We start from the raw sequence: 25679 nt of genomic DNA, 5'->3' as shown, positions 1-25679 counted from the left end.
ATAATTAAGGTCCGGTTTCTATTAGTATTGTCCGTCTGTTGTCTTACTCTTTTGAAGTTTAAACTATGCACAACATAATTCTTGAATTTTAATTACAACGTGCAATAACTTTTGTACGTCTAACTCTCTTTAAGTTTGGAATTGAAATAATCAACTAATACAGAGCGGATATATTGGAAGAACTTATAAAAATGTGGGTCAAAGTAAATGAGACAAAAAGAATAAATGTCACCTGAAATATAGAGCTAGAGATTCAAAAGGCACAATGGCACTTTAGCCCTCTTCTGCCAAATAAACTCAATACATGTTGCAAAACTCAACAATTTTTCCTTTTCCCTTTGGTGAAGCTTTCATGACATGAAGGAGAAGAGCTGTCAAATGCCAGCTAAATAGCTGGTGTATACATTTTATTTGCAACTTAAAATTCAATTGGAGAGAGAATATGACAAAATGGCTGGCTGCTATTACGAAACAAAACCCACAAAAAAAACAAAAAAAAAATAGAGGAGAGATGTGCTGTATTCACGTTAGCATGTCACTGTACGAGAAATCCTGTACATCAGCTACACTAGTTCATAAACTTCCTGCAATTAGGAGCTCCACATAGGCAGGGCACTTTAAGATCATCATGCTCATCCGGATCAAACAAATAATCATACCTGTTAAACAAGATAAGCAGAATATAATTTATTTTTAGAAGAGAACTGCAAGACTAAATTAACAGATTGGAAAACCCAATCAGAAACCAAATGAACGAAGAGATGATCCACAGAAGAGGGGGAAAACTGTCATACGTCAACTCATCACCAGCTGATACATTGCTTTTAGCTATAAGGACTATCCGACTCTCCTCTTCACCCAGACTCATGATCCTCGCATAGCAATTGGGCATGCACTACATGAGATAACGGAAAAAGCTTAACCACCTAAAATGAACAAGTACGTAATCTGAATTTGAATAAACTGTCAGAAAAAGAGGCACTTCTACGGTAGTTAAATGAGAAACCAAATTAGCCCAGACAGCAGAACAAACTCAAACGGAAGTTTGACAATGAACAACAGCCTACCGAATGATTGATTAAGCGTGCAATATTCCCTTTATTTGTCGCATCAATCACGACCTCTTCGCTTACCTTAAACAGCTGCATGGAGAGAACATGTGTTAGCATCAACAGCTGAGACAAATAACCAGAAGAAGCAACAGATCTTAGCTTAGAGATCATTGATTTTATGGGCTCAACAAATCCTTTGACTGGAGTAAAGATGATAGGATAGCAGGGGGCAATATGAGATCTTTAGCATCCTTACAAAGAGTTTAACTAATGATTCCCTCTAAAGTCTAAGCCTATTTTAAAAATAGTGTAGTAGACTAATCAGAGTCATCTTTGCATGTTCAAGACAACCCATGGCCTAGGCACATGTACACATATGACAGAACCCCACATAAAAGTAATGAAATTGACTCACATAACAATCTTTTCCCTCCAGCCGATAGCGTGCCTCTCTTAGATCAGCAACACTACGCCGCACCTGCTCCCCGCGATACTCAAGGACCTAGAGAAGTAGACAAAAACAGTGTATCACTTAAAAATCAAAATTAAACCTTCATAACGGTAACAAAAAGAATTCCCTTAAAACATTTCATTCATGAGATGTACCATTTCTCCTTCTTGAATGTTTCGCCGTGCAAAGAGGCCCCATCCATGTATTCCAGATTTACCAAAACAAACTCTCCGATTTTCCAGCATCTATTTAACAAGAAATAGACAATAAGTTTGGTTTCAAATGTATTTGCAGTTGCTGAAGCATGTGCTGCAAACTATATTATCTGCAGTTATTTGCCTCTACTCTGAAAAATAGCTTGCTACAATTATAGTTGCTTAAGCGATGACAGTAAGAACTGAGTGTGTGAAATTTAGTTTTGGAGTACTAAAGATTGGGGTTGTGAACCTGCTTAGTCAACAGGTATCATGCAACTCGGAATACAAGTTCGCTAGTTTGAGTAGTTGCCCATTAACAGAGATGATATTCCATTGAATAAGCAATCAGTCCTCATGCAGTACAAAGAGAGGATTATTTACCTGCAGATGGATCAGCCGCTCTTTGAGTGTTGAAAAAGCCTTCACATCTCTAGCCAACTGCACACATAAAAATAAGAGAAGGAAAAACTAATCAATTAGATTGTGTTACAACACAAGATGGATTCTAAAACACGAGAAGAAACGTACTACATACTTCTTGTGAGCTTAAGCAATCTATTGCTTCTAAAGAATGTTGCCTTGGCCCCATCAGTCGATGGAAAACTGCCTCTTGTCCAGCCCTCTAGACAAAACCCAAGCAAATTAGAGGCAAGAGCAAAAAACAGATCAAGAAATCTTGCTCATAAAGATAGAGCAAGAAATTAGATGCAAAGAATACAAAACGATGGAGAATGATAAAATTAGTTGGTCACTTCCCTGCAATTAATGTATTCTTCTTGCTAGCATCTCCAACTCATACACTTGCTCTCATCCGTTTCATTTGTTATCATAAGGTGTCCTCCATGGTTTAGACTTTTAAATTTAACATTAGTTACTTGTTACAGGCCATCTTACACGGAATTATTTTAACAAATCAAGTGTTTTGTGTGTCTGTCAACAGCAAAAATGTCTTCATTGAACAGCAAAGTCAAAGGTTCCAAAGCAAACGACCATGTTACATGGAACAGAGTTGGGTACTATATTTTCCAATGGAATATATTCAACCCATGTTTTGGGGCTTCGAAGATAATTTAAGCAAATGATACAGCCCACTTGGTGTGTGTCATCAATTTAACAAGTTTCATCAGAAAGACGTGCACAAAATTCACAGTTGGCATATGAGAGAAGATTTTTATGTGGCAAACAAGGATTTTCTAGTGTTCTAAGAAAAAAGTCCGACAGATTGGGTGGTGTGCCTCTATTGAACTATTAGTGCAACAAGACAGCAGAGAGAGGTGAGAGCAGAAAAATATGGAGTTACTGAAGGGGGTGGAGAACTAGAAACATTACTGTTTTTGGGTGCAATCTTTTTTTTTTTTGAGAACTATCTCTTGAAAAATCCCGGGGTGCATGTGCACGAGCCTCGGCAGGAACTTAGTAGTTAGTCCGGTAACATTGTTTGCAACTTTCATGAGTAGGGGAGCATGGGGTTTTTGGGTAGGGTAAGTTTTTTAGTGGTAAGATGGTAGGGGATGGGGTAGGTTGTAGAGGTTGTGTGGGTATAACATCTTGAGAGCCATATACCCAAACATCGATAGTATTTCATTCAAAAAGGGGATGACAATCCAACAAATTTGAAAGACACAAGAAGGAAATGTTCTCTGGGATCTCCAATTCAGGAGAGATCTTCAGGATTGGGAGATAACAGATTTCAAAACTTGCTTGAGATGCTCTACAAACAAATTGTGTCCTCAGATATCAAGATCCGTAGAGATGGGAGTTAGGGAATGGTGGTCGACTGGTCGTTTTAAATCCCATTATGCCAAGACGCTTACAAGAGATGTGACGGTTTTCTCGCACGTTGCAGTCTGGATTACCAGAACACCAAGAAAGGTATGTTTCTTCATATGGCTGACGGCAACAGGAGTGCTTTGGCAGCCGAAAATATGAGGAAAAGGAAGATCACCTATATTAGTTAAAGTTTTACATGCAAAAACTCGGGAGATGGTATGGATCACCTTCTACTGCATTGTCAGGTAGATTCATGGATATTGTGAGAGACTCTGAGATGATGTAGACTATTTTGTGGACTATGTCGCGGACGATAAGTATGATTTGTTAACTTGGGCTTTCAGAAGACAACAGAAGGCGCATGGCATGAACATTGCTCCATAGCTCTCATGTGGGTAGTGTGGAGAGAGAAATAGAAGAGCTTTTGGAGGAATTGAACTTCATTTATATATTTGAAGAATAGCCTTTTATATATCCCTCGTATCTTTTTGGTGCACCCACGAAATTCCTATTTGTATTGAGGAATGGATATCTTTTTTAGAGAACAATTTATTTTGTAGGTTCCCTTTTTGGGTTTGTTATACTACTTGTACACGGGGGTTTTCCTTTTACTAATAAAATTTGTACTCACTTGATCAAGAAGAACACACGCAGAAAAAAAAAAAGTAATAAAGCAATATTCGTTGAAATAACGAGAATAAGGCGCAAAAGGCAAATAAGTAATTTTGTACCATATTTAAAAACTATAGAAGAGCATAATACCTTACTGCTAGATTTCTGAAAGACTCGACACCTTGCAGCAGAGAGAGGATCAAAGCTAGTGGTTCCAGCATCAGATGCATCAGGGAGTTCAACAGTCTTAGATGAGATGAGCCTTTTGCCTCCCGAACAATGTTCTTGACTTTGTCTTTCTACCAAACTTTTCGTAGAAAACACTCCAAACGGAGTCCGCATGACCAGGACATTGTCTCTGTCTGGAGCCCTGAAATTCAAGCATATGACATATCTAGGTAAACAAACATCAAAACCATGGGGAAAAAATGAACAATGTCGAAACTGCTTCCCGACAAAAATTAATAGGAAATCTTAATGGAATCAACCTTAGGTATAATGTCAAAGAAGAAGAAATTTAATAGAAGAGAGAATTGTTTATATGCCATAGGTGTTAATCTCAAAAGATAAGAAACAAAGCAAGAAGAAAATAGATAAACAATAAGAGGACAATATAATAACGTTACCTATGAAAGGCGCAATATGATAACCAGCTTGTTATCTGTATCCCATTCTTCTCTGAGCAGTTCAACTGATATTCAGAATTTTGAAGTATCATATCAGGTAATTACTTCCAATTGGAGAAAGAAAAAAAGGAGAACGAAAAAAACAAAAATAGAAGCACATATACAAACAGACTTTCTTTTGATAGGAAAAAGAAAAAAAGGAGAACGAAAAACAAAAAATAGGAAAATGACTTTCTTTTGATAGGAAAATGTCTTACATATGCAAACAATTATATTATACGCACACACACACACAACAACCATTATATAAACATGCTCCTTCAGTCCCCTTTTTAAAGGAAAAAAGAAAGACTTTTGAAACTTGTTTAAAACAAGTCATAAACATTGGTGGGGCCATAAATCAACTCATTAAGGGTAACATGAGAAGTTTAAAGTTGAATTGTTTCTAAATATAGAAATGTGTCATTCTTTTGGGACAAACTATAAAAAGGAAAGTGTCACATAAAATGGGATAGAGGGAATAATAAATATTTCATGTGCCTTGTCTTCTTGCAAGTGAAGGGAGAAGAAACACATAGTGCATTCAAATGATCAATTAAAGCAGCTCCAGAGTGTAACATTTACGTACACAAGGAAAAGAAAACAGGGAAAGAAATTGGGAGACTGCAACTTTCAGCACTTAAGGCCTATAGCATATATGCATCATTACCAATGGCCTAATTACGCAACTGTAGGAAAAATAATGGAGTTCCAAAACTTTATGACCACGATAAGAAATTATTATTTTTGCTCATGTTTCCAAGAGGCGACCTAGTAATCGAAGAGTTGGACTAACAGACTTGATACCAAGGTTCGATTCCATTCCTGTTTGGATGGGCAAAAAAAAGCATTTTTCAAGAAATTTTCAGTAGGGGTGGGCGTTCGGTTTTTCGGTTCGGTTTTTTCAAAGTTCGGTTCGGTTTTTCGATTTCGGTTTTTTGAAAGTGGACACCGAACACCGCACCGAATTAGTTCGGTTCGGTTCGGTTTTTTGAAGTTCGGTTCGGTTCGGTTTCGGTTTTTTAATTCGATTTTTTTAGCAATTACACATCTTTCCATTTATTTCCATTTTTCCTTCTTGATTGCTTCGAGAGGTTTACCTGTGTTTGAAGGATGACTTTAGAATCCAACCATAGTGATCATCCACACATACAAGATAATATCTTCTATATACAAAATATAATGTATTATATAACGTATAATAAAATCATACGACGTATATAAAATTTTATATAGTGTATAATCAAATTATGTGAGTTATATCTAATTTATTATAATAGGTGAAATAAATTATATGAATATTATTCCATATAACTTTTTTTTTATATATAATTTTTTGTTAAATGAAAACCGAGATTTTATTTTTATGGAACAATGAAAGAAGTTGAGAATAAGGAGGAAGTAGAAAAGGTAAGAAAAAAACGTTGGAAAAAAATCAGTAATAAGGAGGAAGTATGAAATTGTATAAAAGCAGCAGTTATACTAAGGAACAACAAATAGGTATTGGAGTTATTCAAGGGTTTCCTTATATATAGCGATTTACTATAAAACATTTAACTTGTCATGGATCAATTATTTTTTATGTAAATATTATAATATTATCGGTTTTTTTCCCAAAAAAAAATTGTATTCATGTAGTAAATTTTCAAAAAAAAAAAAAAAAAAAAAAAAAAAAAATTCAAAATGGCTTTTTATTAAAAAAAACCGAAAACCGCTGGCCAGCCAAATTTTTGGGCTTATTTTAACCACAAAATGGCTTTAAGCTGGCCAGCCAAACATTCAAAAAAGCTGAAAAGAGCTTATAAGCTGTTTTCAGCAACTTATAAGCCAATCCAAACGGGCTCTAAGTGAATTCTCCACATCTGCCTTACACCTGGTGGAAGGTGGCAAGTACCTAAAAGATAAGTTAAAGTGCGCACAACTATCAAGAAAATGTTTAGAAAGAAACTGAATTATAAACCTCGCCGGTCACAAAAGCTAGAGTACATCCCTTACAAGGTAACAAATAAAAAGCTGTCTAGATGTTATCACTCCTATATTTAAGGCAAGCAACTGTGAACATGAAATCTGATCCATCAGTGAGGACAACCAGCACAATCTTCATATGCATCAGCTTTGCAATGCAATGCCGTAGCACAATCATTCCAAGCCTGAATTTTGATGAATGATATTTGGATTTTACACTAAACTATCACATTATCTTCCTTCTACTACTGAATGCATCTCTTCATAGAGATTATCATTGTAGAATAACATACACAAGGAAAAAGGTGGGCAGCTTACTTCCATATGATATCCAGCTCTCAAAGCACACATAGCATGAAAGCTGGTGGCACATTTGCAACAATGAGTGCAAGATCCGTGAACTTGTTTGCAGATCACACATGCCTGCAAATTTATTTATGACCAAGCTTTTTTAGCCGACAATAACTAAATATTTTGACAGAAAAAGGAAATTACTTATTGCATCAACCAGATCAGCAGCAGACACTTGAGAAATCCAAGAATGATCAAGACCAACCAAATGAATATAAAGATACCCATATAGATACCAAAGTACCTTTAGGAAAGTGTTCGGAGGAATTCTAAGAAGCCCAGCAGCAGGCTCCATTTTATCAGCATTATGGAAAGCAACTTCAGGCCGAAACCATGCACATGTAACGTGAACCCACAAGGAGTCAACATCAGTTGGCTTTAACGCACCACCTGCAAAAGCATCATTCAACAAAATCTAGATTAGAAAGTCATTAATGAAAAATATTTTACTAAAATTGCTGGGTGTCATATGACTTGCCTTTGACAGGGCAAAGACAACATTCTCTTTCAATTTCAGGGGTTTCGCATGCTCGACAGACCCATGAAGCAAAATCCTGAGCATTGCTTACTCCATAGCATTCTTGATGGACGGCTATTTGACACCTGAATCGTCGGCATTAGTTACACTAGAAAACAAAATCCCGCCAACCAAATCAAAGGAACATGTCCATTCAAAGATATTTGTTTCTCCTAGATAGTTCTTTTACAGGAATACCTATTGCATATGATTATTTTATTGTAGTCCCAATCCTCAACCCATCTACATATAGCACATCTCTCTGTAGTCCACTTTGCATGAACAGGTTCATACTTCTCTGCGACAAAAGAAGAGACATATGATTGCTTGCTCAACAGGATACACACAAAAAGAGGCACTCAAGCACTGAAACTCCAGTAAAGCAGCAGAGAAGGAACAGAGCTTACCTCTTAAAAATGCAAACAGCTGCTTTTGATTTAAGTTCTGATAGCTAACATTATAACCATTACTGTCCGAAAGCTGCAGCATCAATACTACTAAAATTAAAGAACATAAAACACAACCTACTCCAAATATTGACGAACAGAAGAAAATCACTACGTTTTATTGGTGTGAAGCACTACAAGTTAGTTGAATTCTAGACCAAAAACTGAAGTGAACACCCATGAAAAGTAATGTTGAGGTAATAGTATCATGATCTATATAAAGCATATTGCACCAATAAAAAAAAAGAAGCATATTGCAAAATGAAAACGAATATCAGTCATTTCTTTATTAGTCATTCTTTTAGTCTATCACTACCCAACAACATAAAATGTTCCTGAAGTTGACACCAAAAAATGAACCATTGACGACTGTTGCAATAGAACCCTTTAAGAATCCCATCTGTCGTAGATCCACTCTGTGATCAGTGACAGGATGCAATGAAATAGATAAAGGGAAAAGGCTCAAACATACCTCTGTTTTGGAAAAAGGGCTAAAAATATCCTCCGAACTTATTTTGGGTCAAAAATACCCCTCCCGTCCTTAGAATTTTCAAATATACCCCTGCCTTGATGGAAATTATTGGCCAAAATAACCCGAAATAATTTTTTAAATCCGCTCTATGATTTAAACCCGACCCAACTAAATAATAACCCATAAGATCCCCTTATTCCCCCAATACGTAGGTATGAAATTTGAGGGAATTGGGGGATCTTATTGGTTATTATTTAGTTGGGTCGGGTTTAGATTATGGAGCAGGTTTAAAAAATGATTTCGGGTTATTTTGGAGGATAATTTCCATCAAGGCAGGGGTATATTTGAAAAGTTTAAGGATGGGAAGGGTATTTTTGACCCAAAATAAGTTAGGAGGAAATTTTTAGCCCTTTTTCCAAAGTAGAGGGGTATTTTTGACCCTTTTCCCATGGATAAACTAAGATACAACATCAGAGAAGATGACATATGATTTAGAAACTTCATAAACTGGTACACACCCATTGGTCAAGTGTAATCGTTGAGCCCTTTAATTTCACGCTGCACTTCCATTTCTTTGCTCTGCAACCAGTATGTTTCTCCCACTCACTAAGTGTTTGCTTCTTTGTTCCACAAGAACCACACTTGCACTGAACTCTGTGACAACAATGAAGGAAGTAAACTAGAGCACTTTCTTTAAAGCAAAAAAGGTAAACTAGAGCAGTTCATATCTAAAGCAGCCAAGTATGAAGTAATCAAGCTTAGAAGTGCTCCATATATTTTGCAGCAGACCGGTTGAATCGCGAGAGAGGGCCCTTACCTCCAAGCAAGTTTTCACACTTGTTACCAACCGAAAATAAGATTTTCACACTTGTTACCAACCGAAAATAGTTTTTCTCATCTAGTACTAGAATTCTTTTTTGAATATTAAATGCCAAAAACTGTTCATGAATTATGCTTCAAACAGAAGAGTACGATCAAAATAGATCGGCTATCAGAGCACAGCAGGCAGTTGACCTTAGCAGTCACAAGAACCTATCCAGATTTCTTTTTTCATATGAACTTCAAGATTTTTCATGATAGCCTTTTCTACCCCCAATTCTCTTTCCAAAACTTACAGGTGAATATCTGGATAATAAATCCCTTCGACTCCAGTACACACGACAGTAATCATGTTGGGCATCACACTTCCACTGCTCTTTATTAATCTGTTTGAAACACTTCAACATTTCAAAGAACAAAACATTACAGGCAGTCAGCACACTAGAGCAAGTAGTAAACCGACCAAACACAAGTCCAACTTATTCATTTGATAGGATACATCAACCAAAATGCAACATAAGCAGAAGATACCTCGATTTTGGTCCCCACTGTTCTGAGACCAACAATTTTTTGTTAAAATTTGCTATGCACTCAGGGCAAAAGTAATCAGTGTTCTGTAATTTCTGCAAAAGGTTAGTATAAAAGATAAATCTCCCATGCACTTTACCAAAATCAAGTTACGAAAAAGGAGGGAAGACAATACACTGAAATGCATATGGAAATACCTTTAAAGTGTTGCTGGAAATATCTGCACATTCCGCATGCACCCAAACATCACAACCATCGCAACACACCTAATAAGAATATCACGTGAAGAAGGGTTCTTAGTTTGTTCTAGTTTGCCAGCCAAGGACTCAAAAGGAATCAAAAACTAAAATCAAAAAGAAAATTCTCACCCAGCTCCCACCGTCTGAATGATGCCAAATTTTCTTGCATATGCCACAATATTGCTTTGATTTCCTCAACTGAACAACACAAAAAAAATCTTAAGAAAGTGGGGAGCAGAAAAGAAGTATTGCCTTATAAAGATCTAATAGAAGGAACACGCAACATATCAATTGAATAGCATAAATCTGGAACTAAAGCATGTGTTCTTCACCAGTTTCAAAAAAAAAAAAAATAGTGTTCTTCGCCAAGGAAATACATGTAAATACAGGGAATAGTATAGTAAAAGATTTTGCAGATGACCTTAGTACAATGCCCGCAGAAAAACTGGGCCTTGGACGTTGTATCTTTAACTTTCTTCATGGTTCGGCATGGAACAATCAAACCACAACTGTCGCATGGTCGAGTGTCTTTCCTCTTATCATATCCATCCTGCTGAAGAATTAACCAGAAGTCATCGGAATGGAACCATTAGAGATTCTTCAAATCATTATGGCAGTGTAAGATCATATTTCAAAACCCAAATGCTCCAACAACAAAAATTTGAACACTTCAACTAAGAGTGAAAAGGTAGGTTTGCTCCTATCTTTAATTTTTGACAAGGATAGTAAGAAGATTAATATAAACCTAAAGAATAAAGCTCAAAAGAATAGCATAAGGCTGAGAACAGGCTAGATTAAGGCCTTATTCCTGGAAAGGACGCTTTCTGAAAAACTTGCCTGGTCAGGGAAACAGAAATCCAGCTCCTGATTTGATCCAGTAGCCTCTTCAGCTCCACTGTCATTAGTTGCCAGAGGTGTCTCTTGTTCCGTCTCAGGGCCTTTATTTGTGTAGCCATGTTCAGCTAGAATTGCCTCTTCTATTGCCATTTGAAAATCACTTGGTTTGCTGCCATACAATTTAGTCTGCCCCTGAAATCTGGACAGAGTAATGATGAAATTCAAGTATCCAAAATTACCATAAGTTATTGATAAATGAAATATCACACACCTGTCCATGTACTCTTGGAAAGGGAAGATCATTCCAGCTTTGACCCACCCATAATCCTACAAACAACAATAGCTTTGAAGTTCCAAATCCAATCACCATAACTATGTATACAAGTATGTCAATGTACCAAAGGCATAAAATGCTCACTTTATCTTGTTGAGGTTTACAAAAATAAAAGATATTAGCCTTTTCCCTATATCACTGTATACCCAGAATCATCCCGCCACACCAATAGAAATTATACTCCCTCTCTTTCAATTTGTTTCTCTTACTTTCCTTTTTAGTCCGTTTAAAAAAGAACGCCTCTTTCCTCTTTTGGAAACTCTTTAATTTGAACTTTCCAGATAGCACGTTTAAGACCACAAGATTACAGAACATTTTGGTACATTCTACATATCTTTAGTTTAGGACAAAAAAATTCAAAAGTCTTCTTCACATTCTTAAACTCAGTGCCAAGTCAAAACCAGACAAACAAATTGAAACGAAGGGAGTACTAATCAAGAAAGAAAGATTACCCTTAGGCCACTTCTGGAGTAGCCATAAAACATCACACAGATCGTGCCTGGAATACAAGCCCTTAAAACAGCCTCAGGTGCTTGCCATAACGGGTCAATCACCACAGCAGGCCAGGAAGGAAAACTCTTCCCACATTTCGCCCACACTATATCTCCCGAAACAAAATCTGCTGGCTCAAAGAAATCCTTCTTCTTTCCAACCTCCTTCATATAGCCCCTCTTCGCCCTCAGTTCACACTCACCACTCTCCAAAGAACTACCTTCACCTAATGACGTCACACAACTTCTAGAACAATCTTTACTACTTCCCATGTAAGAAAACTCCGAACTAGGCATATGAATAAGTTGATTCTTAAAAAAATGCATATCTACTACATTAGACGACGACGACGACTCATCAAGCTTGAACCTTTTCTTATGAGGCAAAACTACTCCCCTTTCGTCGTGCAACTCTTGTTCTTGTTCTTTCTTCCATGAAGGCAAAACAACAGAATCATTAAACTTTGAAGGAAGCACTTGAATTCGACCACGAGAAGACTTCAATAATGGAGGCTTGTTATTATTACTATTACTATGAACTTCAAAAGCTTTTTCCAAGCTCAATGCTTCTCTACAAAATGAATCTACTAAACTAGTACGATAATCTTCTAATTCCTTTATAGGCACCGTAAATAGCTCATCACTATTCAATTCCTCGGCAATTTCCTCAGCTTTGCGTCGATTGAGTTTCGGCATTTTCACTTTAACCGTACGTTTCACCATCATCTTTCTCGCGTTACCTGGAGTTGTACTCGTAGCTTGCGAAGTTGTACGTTAGAAAATCCTCCTCACCCATTCCCAAATCTCCAAAACCCTAAATTGAAACAACAAATCCGTCAAAACCAAAATCCCCAATTATGCGAATCTCTCAGTGCATCAATTGCTCCAAAAACTCACCGCCTCAACAAATCAATCAGTTATCGAAACACAACCCAATAACATTGACAAATTTTTTTTTCCAATTGTACTTATAATCTCAAAGATCGAGACCAGACAAAAGCAAAAATCAGAAGAATTCTATAATCGGTGAAAAGAATATTTCAACAAAATTAAATTAAAATGGAAAGTTGAAGATTCTAAAATTGGTGGGAATCGGATGTATCGAAAATTTATGAGTCACGGAAAACAAATTTCAGAGATATACAGATGAAATTAGAGTTATATAGTGTATATGTTTTAGAGGGGATATATTAGTATGTTGTCTGTAAAGTAGTAAAACTAAAGTATATTTTTGTTAATTATTTTTTATAAAATTAAATAAAAAAAGAATATTAAATTCGGTTTAAAAAAACTTAGGGAGCTTTGGCTCCAAGATTGTTGCGAAATTCGAAACAAGAAGCAAAAATTGGGAGGGAGATGAGGGCTTCGTGGAAGCGCGAAATTAAAAATATTAATGGAAATTTCCTAAAGGGGCAAAAAAGACTTTTTAGGATGATGAAACTGTGATCACAAAGGTTTTTTATTGACGGCAGTGATCTCATGAGGTATTCCACGTGTCTTTTTTTAATTGGATGGTTTTATATTTTTTTTAATGCGTGGCTAAAAAGTAGCAAAAGAGCAGTTGTGGTGGGGTGATGTTATGTAATGTGTAAGTTGTAATGCCCGCTTTTAGTTTGGAAGGTTGGTGTGTCTTTCTCGCTAATAGTCTCTTTTTCAATTACCATAATCCATGTGAATTGTTTTGCACTTTATAAAAAACTGTATTTTACTTGGTTGGTTTTATATCATGACCTATATTTTTTTTTAAAAGATCAAATTTCTCTGGTCACCTGTTCAATGAAGTGTAGCGTAACATATATTCTAAAATCTTTTTTCTAGAAATTCTTGTTTTTTATTACGAACCAAATTTAAAATTATTTACAGATTTTTAGTATATGTTGTTTTTTTCTTTGTGTTTTTCTTCGCACTATTCAAGAGTATGATTAGAATATGAGGATAGATTGATAAAAGTCTAGTGTGTCGATCAAATTATGAACCCCCAAAAGATAAATAGATTTGGGTACTCCGCTTTGAAAGTCATGTTAAGAGATTCTTGGTGTCCCCGTGCAAACTTGATATTCAATATTTGTCATCGTTTTATAATATTTGTAAAAATAATTTTGTTGATATTCACTATAGTTGACTTTCTATCTTTTTAATTACTCTCCCTCTTATTTTTGAACTCTTCTTCTCTTGCAATTTCCCCTTCTACAAAAACCTAAATAACAAAATATATTGTGCTCCAACAAGTTTTGTCATAGCAAGTAATGGGTTATCGCCTAATTTTCTTTGGAGTGCACATGATATAATCGATTGGAATGAGGAAGTCAACCATTTTCAGGTGTTGTAGAATTTGCTCTAGTGCTTGACTTATGCTTTCAGAAAGTGACATATTCTTTAATTATTGTAGCTGCAAAAATTAATTTGCTCGACAATCACTCTTTGCTTTCGTCACTAAAATTCCTTCTTAGTTTTCGATATTCTTTGTTCTCTCTCACTGCAAAAGTATACCATACAAGTCCAATTTTGATATTATGGTGAGAGGAACACGAATATCAAGTCTAGCTATTTTTTATTTTTTTTATGACTTGTTAACAATATGAAAAGATAAGTAGAATATAGAGATAAACCAAGTTATGCTAATCTGTCATGACCACTAAAACTTACATGATTCTTCTTGTATGTGACGTCTCAAAGTATGAGCAAAAGTACTAAATCAGCGAGTAAACTGGCTTAGAGATTTGCTTTTCAAACGTTAGTTTGAACTCTATCAAGTTTTTATGGAGTTTAAACTAATAAAGGTTTAAACTTTACGAAAATTTCAAGGAGTTCAAATTGCACATTTCATTTCCGGAAACAATACCTGAATGTTCAAACTCGGGTAGTCAGTTCCTCGTAGTTTAGTTAAGAATGTGTTTGCTCAAATATTTTTGGTGTCAAAAAAATGACTATATGTCAAAAAAAAAAAAATGATGACTAATATTTGATTAACAATATTAAGTGGCTGTTTTGGCAATTTTTTCATAACTGGGCTAGCAAACTGAAATAGGCCCAAATCCTGCAAACTCACTAGGGATTTCTTCGCGTAACTCCAATAGGGTTTTCACACTCAATGAAAACCAATACTCCCTCGGTTTCACACTCCAATAGGAACTCATTCGACTCCGACACGACATTTAAAAAGAGAAAACTTTTTTTTAAACTTGTGGTTAAAATAAGCCTTGAAAATTTGTGTGGCTGTAAATCATTCATAAAGTGAATTTGTTTTCAAATTAGGAAATAGATCATTTATTTTGGTACGGACTAAAAAGGAAATAAGTTCAAACAAATTGAAACAGAGGGAGTATATGATTCTGATAAAAGAACTCACACTTGTACGGATTCACTTGAAAGCTTTCTTCATAAAGATGTGGATGAGTTTTTTTAAGGTTGGACCATCCAATTTTTTAAAATTTCCTTGTTAGATTAATTTGAACTCACGTTAGTTGCATTCACTAAGAAGTAAAGTGCTTCTTCATTAGAAATTTTTCACTTCGAATACTCAAATTTACAACCTCTAATTAATCGTGAAGGGATCTTATCTCATTCGCACCCTAACGTGAATGAGATATGAAATAAGGTACTGATACTAGGAGATGAAAATTGTGTTACGGAATGATTTGTCATGGAAAACAAAGATAGAACTAAAGGTGTCAACCGGGTCCAACCGGAACCGGTTATGGAGTCCGATTAAACGGAACCGGGTTCGTTAAAAAACCTAACCTAACCGTGGGTTTGGAGTGTTTAAAATATGTTTTTTTTTGTTTTGTATTATATATATACATTATAGTATTTATTTGTATATTGTAGGTATATTTACATATGTTATACAACTTTATAATTAAAGTTTAAATATTTACCGACTAACGACCAACGACAAGTCGAATACGTAATAGTGTTTTTCGTATACATATATATGTATAACTTACATATACTTATATATATGTATAACTTAATATATATAGTATATATACTTATATACTACATATACTTATATATATGTATAACTTAATATATATACTATATATATGTATAACTTAATATATATACTAAATATATGTATAACTTAATATATATACATATATACTATATATATATAATATATATACTAAATATGTGGATATAATATATATACTATATATACTATATATACTTATATATAGGTATAACTTAATATATATATACTATATATACATATATATATATATATATATATACTTAATATATATACTAAATATATGTATAACTTAATATATATACTATATATATATTAAGTTATACATATATATGTATAACTTACATATACTTATATATATGTATAACTTAATATATATATACTTATATACTATATATACTTATATATATGTATAACTTAATATATATACTATATATATGTATAACTTAATATATATACTAAATATATATATAACTTAATATATATATATATACTATATATACTATATATATATACTAAATATGTGTATAACTATATATACTTAATATATATATACTAAATATATGTATAACTTAATATATATACTATATATATATATTAAGTTATACATATATATGTATAACTTACATATACTTATATATATGTATAACTTAATATATATACTATATATACATATATACTATATATACTTAATATATATATAAATATATGTATAACTTAATATATATACTATATATATTATATATATATATATACTTATATATGTTTAAGTATACTATATAACTTAATATACTTATAAGTATATTCTTAGTATATTTTAGGTATATTCCTAACTTAATAAAAGTAAAAATATGAACACAAGTAAATAGAAGTAAGCTCAATGAGCCATATTTTTATTCATTCTTGGATAACATTTATTTGCAAGTTGTATTTTTTTTTAACTTGCAAATAATACATGAGTTGTACAAAAATAGTAGAATAATAAAATCACCAATTTTGAACCATTTCGTTAATTTCCCCACATCATATTCGGTCATGGAAATATCTTCAAAGTCTTCCATTTGGTCCGGTCCACTAGCTATCAAATCTTCAATTTCTTCCTCTTCGCCTTCCTCCGCTTCGAGTTTTGGTTGCGTCGCTCCCGATCTAATCCAATCTCGAATGCACACTAGTACTTGCAAGCTAAAAAAATGATAATGAATGTCTATGGTCTCCAATTTGCAGTTTTCTTCTTGGCTAAATGCGCTCTCCAAGCCCACGGTTGATACTTGAACCGTAAGGATATCTCGAGCCATTCTTGAAAGCACCGGATAGCTTTCTGTACTTCTTCCACCATGCTAAGACGTCCACCTCATCCGGGCTTGGTTGATATCTACATTTGGGTGCATCAAATAAAAGTTATATTCATCAAAGTTTGCGCAAAGAAGAAGAAGTTGAGTCATGAATGTAAAACTTTTAAACCCGACAAGCCCTTTTTTTGCTACTTTGAGAAGTAGTAGGGCGTGGAGCAACGGTGGTTCTGCGTTCTTCCAAACTAGAATAATGAGTAAAACTTTTCTAAACTCATCATCAATAGCGAGTTCGGCTTCGACTAAAGATGGTTGAGTTCCCGCTTCAATTTCTAAAAATGTATAAATTTGACTAACCAAATTTTTAGTATAAAATGCTTTTAAACAAGGATTTAAAAGGAACCCAATATAAATAAAGTTGGGATGGGAAAAATACTTCTTAAATTTGATTATTATTTCAAAAATAGCCACTGATAATCGGGTTTATGTTTATACTCTTGTAAAACTCTAGCTATTTAAAGCTAAGTAGGCTAAAATTCCGGTTACCGTGGGATAAAATTGTCTAGAAAAAGCAAGAGTTGCATTATTAAAATTTTAAGAGTTCAATACATTCTTTAACATCTTCCCAATGCATAAAATTTAACCAATCCTGACCTTCGGTATTATATTTGTTGTGAACTTGTTGTATGGGAATCCTATACTCATATGCTTGTTGTAGCATAATGTAAGTGTAGTTCCACCTAGTCTCAATTTCTATTTGAATTTTCCTAGGTCTAAGGTTATTTTCCACACACAAGCATTCTTAAAATCTCTAATTCTTCCCCTATTAGCATTACAAAAAAGAAACGCAACAACATTTCTAACTTTTTGAAATGAATCATCAAAATGCTCAAGACCATCTTTAACAATTAAATTTAAAATGTGACAACTACATCTTACATGAAAAATATTTTTTAGAGGAGGGTTTATTTCTTTTTTAAAAGACCATTCAATTATTAGAAGCATTATCTAAAGCAATACAAAGTGTTTTTCTATAAATGTTAAAAAATCTCATAATAGTAGACATTGAATCGGCTAAAAATTTTCCATCGTGACGACCTTTTCCTTTGTCATATAAAAAAGCTATAATTCTTTTTGCATAACCGATTGTCATCAACCCAATGACATGTAATAGCAAAAAATCTAAATGGTTAATACTAAGACCCAAATCGCGTAAGACAAACATTACAATTTAAAGAATTAAATACGTGGCGCAAATAAAATCTATATTTTTTAAACAAATCTATAACATTGGCTCTACAAGTACTTCTAGGAATACCCTCAAATAACGGATTATAACAACGTTGAATGTAAGTAACAAACCCCAAACCCGAGGGGAAAGGAAAATGGTAAACAATCATAAGCTACCATTTTAGCTATTTCTACGCGTTCTTTTTTCTTGTCATACTTAAAATTTCTACCGGTTCGTGGGTCTATCGTCATTTGAATCCCCCACATTTGAACCCGTTTGCTCTCCCAGCATCCATATGTTTGGTTCTCGTATGAGAATTTAGTGTACCCATTCCACCATCCTTACCAGCACTTAAAACTAAATACTTGTCCACATATGTTACATGTAGTGATTGGCTTTCCATATTCTTAGTCATAAATTTCCAAATTTTGTCATGGTTTACGAGTTCTAGGCGGTTTGTCTTGTGTGTATGTGATTGTGCGGGACATGTATCTCACATGGGATTTTCGAGGGGTTGTGTTTCATCATCATCATTTAAGTCTTCATTAAAAGTGTCGGTAAAATGTTGTTGCATTGCCCTGACCCAAGTGGATTATTTCCACCAACATCAATACCTACATTAGGTGTTTCTTCCACAAATGTTTCCTCATTAAGCGCGCCTAACAATACGACTACTACTACGGCACCACGTGCTTAATCTCTTTGACATTATTAAATAGAATTAATTTAAATCACAATCAAATAAATCGCGAGAAAATAAATTACAACAAATTAAATTGCGTAAATTAAATTGCTAGAATTAAATTGCGAAAAAATAAAGATAGAGTTAACGAAGGTACCAAATCATTAATTTCCGGCAAAGTCAAGGCAGGAATTGCAAATCCACCAAAGCTACTTCGGATTGTTGCAAAATCACCAACTCCACCAACAATATTATAATTGCAAAATTAATAATTGAAAGTTGAAACTATAATAAGACTTTGTGGCTAGTTATTGCAAAATAATTATAATTGAGAGATTGAGATTTGAGAGAAAGATGAAGAAGAGTGAATTGGTGTGAATTAAAATGAAAATGAAGAAGGGTTTATATAGGGGTGGGGGATGGGTTAAAGTGTTAAAAAAAATTTGGGGGCCAAAATTATCAAATAGCCGTTTAGCAACGGCCATTTTTGCAAATGGACCGTCCAACGGTCCATTAACTACTGGCCCAACGGCTCTTTTTTTTTTTTTTTTTTTTTAATTTTCACGGTTAAACGTGCCTGGCTCCTTTCTTAGCCGTTTAACCGGTTCCGCTCCTAAAATATTGGAATCCTGACTCAAGATACAATTAAACTTAACGGAACCGGTTAACCCGTTTATCGGTTCCTATTAACCGGTCCGGTTACCGGTTAAAACCGGTTAGCCCGAACCGGTTGACACCTTTAGATAGAACTACTAATATAATACCGGCACCAACAGTTATGAAGGGCCAAAAATTGTTTTAAGTCTGGAGAATGGATAACAGTTTCTTGGCTGCTGTGTAATCAGCAGGCTAGAGCAGAAATCCACACTCCCATCATTTATCTTTTTGTACTTTCTTATTGGCTAACTCCATTAAGATTCATTTTTTTTCATTTCCCACTTCCCTTCAGAAAATCTGACTACATATGGAACACTTTAGAGAGAGAGAGAAAAAAAATTCCAATAATTTGTCACATGATTTTATTGGTTTTACAAACTCCAACCATGACATCTGAGTTTAGATATCCAAACTACTCCCTCCGTTCACTTTTACTTATGCGCTATACTAAAAATAAATATTCACTTTTACTTATCACTTTTAGCATATCAAGAAAAGACAATTTCTTTTTTTCTATTTTTCCCATAATATTAATTACTCTTTTCAAATCATCTTTCAAGTCCATTAAAAATATGCACTAATTAATATGGATATCATGATAAATTACACACTTTATTTATTATTTCTTAACAAGTTGCAAAGTCCATAGTGGACAAGAAAAAGTGAACGGAGGGAGTAAAATAATTCCCATAAAGAATAACGAGTGAAGATATACAACTGAAGGCTCAATTAAATTTATCTTTTGGCTACTTAATGATCTACCATGACATAAATGTCTTGAATGCATTATTTTGTTGAAAGTAGTTTTAGCTTACACAAATGATACATGGATTGGATGGGTCACTTAATTTTGTAATTCTTTACAAATATGTTTTGAATTTTATGTTCATTTTATAAGAGATATTTATTTTTACACAAAAAAGATCTGAAAATAATGCACAAACTTTTTTGCAAAGTCACTGTCTTCTATTTAAATTGCAAAAGGCTATGTTTATCCGTTTCTCAAATTAGACCCTAACAGTATGTTTATCCATTTAAATACAAAAGGCTTCCGCTTTTTAATATTGATGATAGCCATAGACTCTTTTTCTTCTGGACGGAGCATTAAAAAGAAAAAGATAAACATAGCCTTTTTTCTGGACGGAATTTCCTTGAAACACATAATTGGAGTATCCATCGTATAGATAGTAATTAGTGATCCGTTCAGGAACAAAAAATGTCTTGAATGCATTATTTCATTGTCGATGTAAGTTGGGACATTCATTTTTTAGATAAAAAAAATTTATATATTTTAGAATTACATCAAAAAGTACTAGTAATATAAATAGTGTATTTTCATACTACTATACATATGTTACGTTATGTGTGAAAAAAAGTACAGGTAAAAAGAATCTGGTTTGGCTCCTAAAACACCAGTATATATTGTTATAATTTGTAAATCCTACTCTTTTGGGTATTATAGTGTCTAACATAATCTAATACAATTACCAATTTTGATTTAAATGTTTAGTGGTTTAATGACATGATAAAATTGCATGTTGCTGGTGCCCACTAGCTGACTTTGGTTGTGTTCAATTCCACGGTTGGAAGGACATCTTTCTGCCATTTGTCTTTCCCTTCTCTCTCTTCTCTTAGCAAAGGTAGGTTCAAGTCAAACTTTGGGCTTGCAGGCTCAGGGACTGCAGTCAGCTACTTCCCTTGTAGTCTTCAGCTCATTTTTGACTATATGATGCATTATTTAATTAGAGTTTGTTTCGGCGGAGAAGTTTAATGGTTAAATTGGGTTAATTATGAAATGGTTATGTATTTTTTACGTACTTCACGATGTAAGAGTTAAATCAAAATACTTATAATAATTATTATTATTATAGTGTTAGTTATATTTAAACTCGTATTTATTTATAATTTGAATGCAACTTTCATGAAAAAAGGGTCGTCAAATATAATGATGTCGCATTGCCAGGACTACAACAATGTAAAACAACAACATACCCAATATAATCTCACAAATGGGGTTTGGGAAGGATGAGTATACGCAGACCTTACCTCTACCTTCGTAGGGTAGAGACGTTGTTTCCGATAGACATTCGGCTCGGTCAAGATAATCATTTTTAGAACAATTTTGAAAGAAATGCCCGAGTAGAAAGATATGATGAAAATAATGAAGAAAAAAAAGTATTGACAGTAAAAATAGTAAAATAACCAAAGTAAGGAAACAACAGTAGTAATAAAATTGAAGAATGGAATAATGCTAATAATAATAATAATAATGATGATGATGGTGGTGGTGGTGGTAAGGGAACTAGTAGGTGCTTCAGACTAGAATCCTACTCTAAGAGAATAAATATTTAACTACCTACTAATCGTGTACCCTAATTCTCGACCTCTATGCTCTCCTATCTAGCTAGAGTCATGTCTCGGTGAGCTAAAGATGTGTCATGTCTTGTCTAATATACTAATATAATCACCTCTCACTGATTCTTTCTCGGTCGATCTCTACCTCTCCTCAAACCTATTACCGCCAACCTCTCGCTCCCCTATATGGGCATCTATGCTCCTTCTCTTCACATGTCGAACCATCTCAGCCTTGATTTTCGCATCTTATCCACCACGGAGGCGACTTCCACTTTTCCCCATATCTTCGTTTGTAATCTTGTCTCTTCTAGTACGCTTACACATCCATCTAAGCTAGGACTGGGCATAAATACTGAAAACTAAAAAATCGAACCGAACTTCAAAAAATCAAAATCGAAAGAATCGAACTGAACTAGTTTGGTTCGGTGTTCGATGTCCACCTTTAAAAAATCGAAACTGAAATAGCCGAACCGAAGGACTGAACGCCACCGAAATTTAATACATTATCCAAAAAAAAAAAAAAAAATAGTCCAGGCCCATTAAGTTTAAGCCCAAACAAAACCCAATTGTAACAGGCCCTCTTTTGCTTTTGTATCCCTAATTTTCCACTTCAGTTGAAAAAATCAAATATCCTTAACAAAGAAAGGTGACTAGGATGTGTCTTTAGGACTAATGTATATTCTTTATGAGTTTTCTTAGTTATTCTTACTGTATGTATATAACACCTAGTAATACTATATCATGGTTATGGTTTTCTGTTCTTGTGTATCCTGTATGTTTGATTTTGATTTCAATTTATCAGTTTTATGTTTTATTGCTTTCGAGAATATGAATTAGTGTAAATGGAATCGCTTCTAATATCATATCAAAAAAATCGAATTGAAAAAACCGAAACCGAACCGAACCGAATTTCAAAAAATCGAAACCGAATCGAACTAGTTGGGTTCGGTGTCCACCTTCAAAAAACAGAAACCGAAATAGCCGAACCGAAGAACTGAACACCTACCCCTAATCTAAGTATCCTAATTTCCGATGTCTTTATCTTCTGAATGTGAGAGTTTTGGACTGGCTAATATTCAACCCCCTACAATATAGCCAATCTTACAACCACTCTATAGAACTTACCTTTAAGTCTCGGTGACATATTCTTATCATATAGAACACTGAATGCGAGCCTACCTTTCATGCATTCCGCTCCAATATAGTGCGTGACATCCTCGTTGATCTCTCCATTTTCTTAGTAGGTGTTTGGACATGCAATTTCATCTTATGAGATGAAATCAGCGTTTGGACATGCGATTTCATCTTATGAGATGAAACCGGTAACACCTCGTACTTTTAAACTAAACTATGTTCATGATTCTAGATTTAGAAAATTAGTTGGGAAATGTTGGGATTAAAAAATCAGTTCAGTTCAGAAAAGTCACTATTACATCCAATAATTATGGACCGTAATTATAGATACGGACCGTATACTTGTCCGTATTTTATTTCCCAGAAAATCCAACTCTCTATTTAGTTGGATACGATCAGTTATATGGACCTTATTATGAAGTACGGACCGTACTCGTTGTCCGTATTTTAGCATGGAAAGAACTGTAGTTTCTAGAATTTGCCAATTTATTTAAATGATTAAATACGGACCATACTTGGTGGCCGTATAACGAAATACGGACCGTATCTCGGTCCATAATTATTGCGTAGAAAATCACAGTTTTTGAAATTCTCTATCATTGTTAAATAAGGTCAGTTTATACGGACCATATATCAAAATACTGACTATATAAGTTGACCGTATAATCCCCCAACTCAGTTAAGTATAAATACGTCATGTTAAGTTCTTTTTTTCACTTTTCACATTCTCCAAGCCCTAGAACGAAGTTCCTCTTCACCCATCAATCCAAGGCATTAAGGCAAGCCATTCCAAGCCCTTCCAAATCAATTCTAACATGTATTCACGTAATCTAATGAGAGTTCATCATTCCAAACCTAGGGTTTTCGAGAAAACCCATCTCGAGGTTCAAGGTTCATGATTTTGGAATTCTTCTTCAAAGATTCAGAGTTTCTCAAGTTTTGGAGCGATTAAGGTATGTAGGAATTCTATCTACGTGTGGGAACATCATTATTTTTTTCCACGCCATGTTCTTCCATGATTATATGAAAGTTCATAAAAAATTAGGGTTTTAGACATGTTCATGATAACTCTAAGTACATGTACCATGATATACCATGTTTGTATTAATAATTCGTTATTGTGTTCTTGATATTCCATTTTGGTTATTGAAAATCTGTCCATAATCCATGAAAATCCATACTTTGCATTCCATGGGTTCTTAAATGTAAGATATGAACCATTATGCTTATTTTCATGAAAATCCTACATGACTCCATGTTTTCATACAAGTATATTATGTAATTATATATTCATGTTATATTATACTTACAATTCATGTCTACAAATCGTGTTTAAGAAAACCATGGGCTCATATGCCACCTATTTTCATGTTCATATTGTTGGGACCTGCATAGATTAACGAGAAGGCTCAGATAGCCTAAAACTACGCTTGCCACCGTAGGATAAAGGTCGCTCCGCCCAGTTAGGACGATTCCTTCATGTTTTATTGATTGGATCCTTTCATGTCATGTTTATGTCTCATACCTCTGGCAAGGTATGAGATTGCTCTGCTGGTTGGGCTATGTACCATACTTCACGTATCCACATGGTGATTCACGTTGTCGGTTATATTAATGCTCTCTCTACTAAAAATGCGTTTACACATGTTATATATATTCTATATATAATAAAAGAGGGTTTCAACATGTGTGCTTAATTGTCATTTGCAAAAAGTTTAAGGGCTATTTTGAAATTAAGTATTTTAATCTTTATACATCAATTACAACTTGTGTGCTTAATTGCCATTTGCAGAAAGGTTAAGGGCTATTTTAAAATTAAGTATTTTACTCTTTATACATCAATTAGTGGACAGCATTTCTATATATATACACACATACATACACGTGTCATTACTTATTGCTTTTTAATTATATTGATACATTAATATAACTAAACTTTATTGGACTCATGGTAAAGATACTCAAAATACTCATTTTAAACTTTATTTTAATTGACAAACTTTATTTCAAAGATACTCATTTTATATTAAGTTAGAATTTAAAATAATAACGCCTTTGTGTTTGTGGATAATGTTTGCTATTTTATCAATTAGTTGCTTTATTATTTTTAAATATAAAATGTTAATCTTAAAATTTTGTAAAAAAAAAAAAAAAAAAAAAAAAAAACTTTAAAGCCCCAACTTGAAGAATGAAAGCTTTTTTGTGCGTAATTAAAGAGAGAAAAGGTACAACTCTTCTATACAAAAAGTTATTTGTGGTAGTACATCAAAAATTTAAAGGTTTCTATTTAAATTACCATTTTCTTTATTACCAGGTGATTTTTGGATTCTTCTTTTACTACGTGACATTTTGCTACGGTTTTTTCCTTCAAGTATTCTTACGAACACTTAAGTGCGTCATGTAACGGGTCGTAATCTTCTTGCCCAAGACCACGATAGATGAGGCTAACAACTACATATCTTGGTTGACCTTCAAGTTTATGCACCACATTTTGTTAATATGTAAACTTATCTTTTCAATTTTAATATGTCTGCATTTCACAACCAAAAGTGATTAGAATTTCTAAGTTTTAAACACATACATGAATTGTTCACTTTTTAATTTGGTATCAA

General features: G+C 33.9%; 1 protein-coding gene across 3 annotated transcripts; it reads right to left on the bottom strand.

The window, feature by feature from the left end:
- Nucleotides 1-208: 208 nt before the first annotated feature.
- Nucleotides 209-13096, bottom strand: LOC132063775 (histone-lysine N-methyltransferase ATX5-like). 3 transcript variants are annotated; one of them, XM_059456490.1, is made up of 23 exons: nucleotides 11708-13096; nucleotides 11193-11248; nucleotides 10922-11120; nucleotides 10506-10637; nucleotides 10214-10282; nucleotides 10043-10111; nucleotides 9849-9940; nucleotides 9614-9703; nucleotides 9017-9152; nucleotides 7988-8060; nucleotides 7779-7878; nucleotides 7542-7666; nucleotides 7308-7453; nucleotides 7031-7135; nucleotides 4709-4773; nucleotides 4233-4452; nucleotides 2236-2322; nucleotides 2082-2138; nucleotides 1659-1748; nucleotides 1468-1554; nucleotides 1068-1142; nucleotides 795-895; nucleotides 209-659 (listed from the first exon to the last, which is right to left on the bottom strand). In XM_059456490.1, exons 1-23 carry the CDS (start codon nucleotides 12470-12472, stop codon nucleotides 569-571), a joined length of 3030 nt encoding a protein of 1009 aa, XP_059312473.1. In that variant the 5' UTR covers nucleotides 12473-13096; the 3' UTR covers nucleotides 209-568. The 3 variants fall into 3 exon arrangements, with proteins under 3 accessions (XP_059312473.1, XP_059312471.1, XP_059312472.1); XM_059456488.1 differs by having other exon boundaries at nucleotides 9614-9715; nucleotides 11708-13095; XM_059456489.1 differs by having other exon boundaries at nucleotides 9614-9715; nucleotides 10506-10634; nucleotides 11708-13095.
- Nucleotides 13097-25679: the final 12583 nt, after the last annotated feature.

This window comes from Lycium ferocissimum, chromosome 7 (genome assembly GCF_029784015.1).
Source record: "Lycium ferocissimum isolate CSIRO_LF1 chromosome 7, AGI_CSIRO_Lferr_CH_V1, whole genome shotgun sequence".
Lineage (NCBI taxonomy): Eukaryota > Viridiplantae > Streptophyta > Magnoliopsida > Solanales > Solanaceae > Lycium > Lycium ferocissimum.
Note: the sequence above shows the minus strand (reverse complement) of the source record. Positions and strands in the feature narration are given on the sequence as shown.